Source organism: Sorex araneus, chromosome 7, assembly GCF_027595985.1.
Source record: "Sorex araneus isolate mSorAra2 chromosome 7, mSorAra2.pri, whole genome shotgun sequence".
In the NCBI taxonomy this organism is placed as follows: Eukaryota; Metazoa; Chordata; class Mammalia; order Eulipotyphla; family Soricidae; genus Sorex; species Sorex araneus.
In genome coordinates this window covers 7,939,400-7,943,894 of record NC_073308.1, presented here as the reverse complement: position 1 = coordinate 7,943,894, position 4,495 = coordinate 7,939,400, and the positions used below count along the sequence as shown (strand labels likewise).

Genomic DNA, 4,495 nt, shown 5'->3' with positions numbered 1-4,495 from the left:
ATTGAGAAGGGAAAAATGCTTTTTAATTATGTACTCAATCCATTCGGTATATTTCAAAAGGTGCAATACTTTTCACTTGTTAGAGAAGTTAGAAATTAACTTCAGGGGAAAAAACTTTTTAAAAAAATTAAATGGCAAACATATTTCCTTGAAAGTCACAGTCACATATATAGTGCATCCTAGAAAAGAGGAGGGGCAAATCTGGTTCCACTTTCATGAGTTTCATCAAAAACCGAACCTACTCGGGTGGAGAGAAAAGGCAACTTTCAAAAATGAATATTTTTACTGCACGAGGCATCTGCTATACTCCTTCCTAAGAGCACCAGGCAGGGAGCATGTCCTCTAAACCAGGCGTAGGACGTGGAATGTGCAATCCATCCATCCTCCTCTCCTTAATGGCTATACAATAGTTAATGAATTAAAAATAAAAAATAAAAACAAAAAGGACTAAATAAAAACTGACCCTACACACACTCCCCCCGCTCCACAAAAGGAAAAAAAAAAGGACGGGGAAAAAAAACCCAATTACTAGATGCCCCAGATTACTCCAGAGTGGAGCCCCAGAGCAGCTTTAACAATCCGAATTACTCTGTTACAGAGTCATCACAAGCATGCCTTGCTTTTAAACAAAAACAAAACAAACAAAAAAATTTTAAAACAGCAAAACTGAAAGTAGTACTGATCACTTTTCTGACAAATACACAATGACTCAAAATTCACTAGTATCAGGAGAGGGAGGGCCATTCCTATGAGCCTGTCTTACATGAGTGCATGTGGGTAGGTGCAGGGCCTTTGTCATTATTGCAAAAACGAATTTTAATTTTTAATCTTTAGTTTGATTTAAACATTGCTTTTAGTATGATGCCGACACCAGCTGTGCAGAAAGGACTCTGGAGAGACGTGCATAGCAGCACACACCTGCGGCTCTTCTTCGGCTCTGGAGGCTCCAGGGCAGCCAATATTGCTTCATCAAATACATCCTCTAGGCCTTTCTGTGTGAGTGCAGAGCACTCCATATATTTAACAGCCTTCAGGTCGAGCGCCAGCTTTTCCGCAGTCTCTGGAGTGATAGGCTTCTGTTTGTTCTTGGCAAGTTTTTCAGTAGTAGAGGGGTCATCTCTGAGATCAATTTGGGTCCCAACAAGTAAGAAAGGAGTCTTTGGACAGTGGTGAGCTATCTCAGCCACCCACTTTTCTTTCATATTTTCAAATGAGGACGGAGAGACCACTGAAAAGCAGACTAAAAATACATCTGTTTGTGGGTAACTCAGTGGCCGTAATCTGTCATAATCCTCTTGCCCTGCCGTATCAAAAAGTCCCAGAGTATATGGCTTTCCACCAATCACAAGAGTGACTGCATAGTTGTCAAAAACCGTTGGTACATACTCAGATGGAAATTTGTTTGTTGTATAGGCTATCAGGAGACATGTTTTACCAACGGCACCATCACCCACAACAACACACTTAATTGTCTGCATTGCTGAAACAGTTTTGTATCCACTTTACTTCAACTTCAGTGATGACCTCAGCTCCTCTGCCAGGGCGTTGGCAGCACTGCCAATAGGGGTCGTTCTTAAGACACTCCGGAGGGGCATCTTTATTAAGATATCTGGGTTCCCCTTAGGCCCCCTGTGGGTCAGGGAGCTCAGTGGCCAGGCCTGGCATTGGGAGTCACCAAGGCTACATCCTGTGCTGCTGAGGACCAAACGCAGAACACAGGTGCTATGGGTGCTTTGCAATTGCTCTAAGACTTGAATGCTCTACCTGGTCCTGGTTTTATTTTATTGAAGAATTTCATTTGTATTTATCACTTATAAATATAGCACAGTGGGTAGGGTATTTGCCTTCCATGCAGCCGACCTGGGTTCAATTCCTTCATCCCTCTCGGAGAGCCCGGCAAGTTACCGAGAGTATCTTGCCAGCACCGCAGAGCTAGCAAGCTACCCATGGCCTATATGATTTAACAGTAACAAGAAGTCTCACAATGGAGACATTGCTGGTGCCCGCTTGAGCAAATTGATGAGCAACGGGATGACAGTGACAGTGATATATATACATACACACAGACCCTTAGAGAGTGAAACTATCCATTGATAACTACACACAAAAATAGAAATCTAAATTCTTAATATCAAGCAAGGTGATTTTATTCCATGGGTGAAATAGAGAAATTTTATTTTAAAAGCTACATATTCTATAGAAATATTTTGAAATAAAATTGGAGAGAGAAACTCAAAGTATTAAATGTTTATATTATTTAAAAACAGATCATTCTAAAATCAGTAATCTAAGTGTCCTCTGCAAGATCTAGAAAAGGGAATGAACAGTACATCTTATTTAAGCAGAAAAATATAGATAAGAAAATTTAAGAGCATTATTTTTCTGAAAACAAAAAAATATGGAGAAAATGATTAAAATGCTAAAGTTTTTTGAAAGGCCAGTAAAATAAATATCCAACAAGACTGAAAAGAGATAAGAAGAGAAATGAAAGTCATTATCAATATGTGGAGAAAAAATAATCTATCCAAATGGATACAAAATAAAATAGGTCACACATGAAGTTCCCAAAAATGCTTTTTACGGAAATAATATGTTTTATTTTATTTATTTTTGTTGAGGGACTACCTGTGGGACCCAGGGATCTCTTGGGGGTGGTCAGGGGGCCGTAGAGGATAATAGCAGTGGCTATTATTTTCTATTATTTGCGCCTGATGAGTTGGTGTTCCCACTTCCCTACATACTTTAATAAAATAATGTAGAGAGTTTTTCCCATTAACTTAGCAGTTTGGATTGCCTTTTGGCAATCTGCCGTAGCGTTTTCCACCGCTAACGTTAGCATAAGCATTTCACGAAGGCCTTCATCAGGTATAGCCTTCTCAAGAGCGTCCTGGAGTCTGGCAATAAAATCTGTTCATTTACTTCCTGAAAGATTTTTGTGAATACCATAGTACATTTTGCAGAGGTCTCAAGATAACGCCACGCCTTTAGACAGTTCTTATTAACAGCTTCTAAAACGTTTGCCTTCAAATGGACTTGTTCTTCCGCTAAAGCCCACTTGCCAGTGCCTAAAATCTGGTTCACAGTGATATCAACATGTTTTGGTGTTTGAATTCTAGCATATTTCTCAGCCTCTTCTTTCCACCAAGATTTAAATTGTACATATTGAGAATTTTCTAGCACTGCCTTTGCAAGAGTTTGCCAATCAAGCTGAATTACAGTATTAGCTTCCGCAAAATTTTCAAGAAGGTCTAGCACAGAATTAGAAGTAACGCCATACGTGGTCGCAGCTTGCTTAAGCGAGGAAAGAAACTGAAAAGGAACAGGCTCACATTGCCCTGCCTGTCTTTTTCTTTGCACATCAGGATTACAAACAACTGGAAAAGCCATAAACTGAGCAGGCTGTTGGCTCAATTTTGCCTTATAGAAAGGAGCTTCAGATTTTTGCATCAGAGAATGCAACTCAGGACTAAGCTTAGAAGGGCAACACAGAGATTCCTCTTCCCTATTCTTATGTAAGTGAGGGGAAGAAGCTGCCAAAGGGTCAGGATCAGTGGTACCCTGTACAGGAGGCATTATGCTTCTTTAAGAAGGGTGGTGCATCTCAAGGTACTTCATTTGTCTAATTAATTTATCTAATTTTTTATTAACTTTCTCAACTCTTGGGTGCTTACAGCCTCTTTTGAAACTGAATTCTCTGTGTCTGACTCAAAGCTGTCAGACTCAGACCGGGCAGGCAGGTGAATCATCAATTTGATGTGAATCACCAGATAGTATAGATGCTGTTGGCTTAGCACCAAATTTAGGCTGAATCAAAGATTCTTCCCCACTCTTCTCCTCTAACACAGGAGTTTCTCTGTAAGTTGCTTTGAAATTTGATGAATCAGTGCAGAGAGCCGTATGAGAAGACGAAAGAGAAGTCTCCTCATACTCAAAGTCAAACTGTGAAAAATTCAGGGCAGCAGCAATACAATTGTATGTGCTCCATTCCTTTGCTGGGATCAAATCTCCATTTTTTAAAATTTTAAGTTATAATTTTATTAAATTATAAAAATAGGTCATCTTATTGTGAAAAAATAGAAAAATTGTTGAAACTGTTTTTCACACTGTATTCAACAGATCACTTGTGTCTAATTCCATTATTTTTCTTATTTTTAGACAAATAGCTTTCCAGTCGTTCTTTTTATTTTAATTTTTTTATTTTTTAATTAGTGAATCACCATGAGGGTACAGTAACAGATTTACACAATTTCGTACTTGTGTTTCCCTCATACAATGCTTGAGCACCCCTCCCTTCACCAGTGTCCATTCTCCACCACCAGTGAACCCAGTATCCCTCCCACCCCCCAATCCCAAACCCCCCACCTCTGTGGCAGGGCATTCCTTTTGTTCTCTCTCTCCTTTTGGGTGTTGTGGTCTGTAATAGGGGTAGGAGTGGCCATCGTGTTCAACCTATGGTCTACTTTCAGCACGCATCTCCCCTCCTGAGCGGGTCCTC

At 39.9% G+C, this 4,495-nt stretch overlaps 1 protein-coding gene across 1 annotated transcript; it reads right to left on the bottom strand.

Moving 5' to 3' along the window:
- Positions 1 to 571: 571 nt before the first annotated feature.
- LOC129406492 (cell division control protein 42 homolog) lies at positions 572 to 1,552 on the bottom strand. Its single transcript, XM_055144462.1, has one exon. It carries the CDS (start codon positions 1,476 to 1,478, stop codon positions 831 to 833), a length of 648 nt encoding a protein of 215 aa, XP_055000437.1. The 5' UTR covers positions 1,479 to 1,552; the 3' UTR covers positions 572 to 830.
- Positions 1,553 to 4,495: the final 2,943 nt, after the last annotated feature.

What these genes read in the sequence shown, in the direction of transcription:
- LOC129406492 (XM_055144462.1), bottom strand. Translation starts at nt 1,478, where the DNA reads ATGCAGACAATTAAGTGTGTTGTTGTGGGTGATGGTGCCGTTGGTAAA.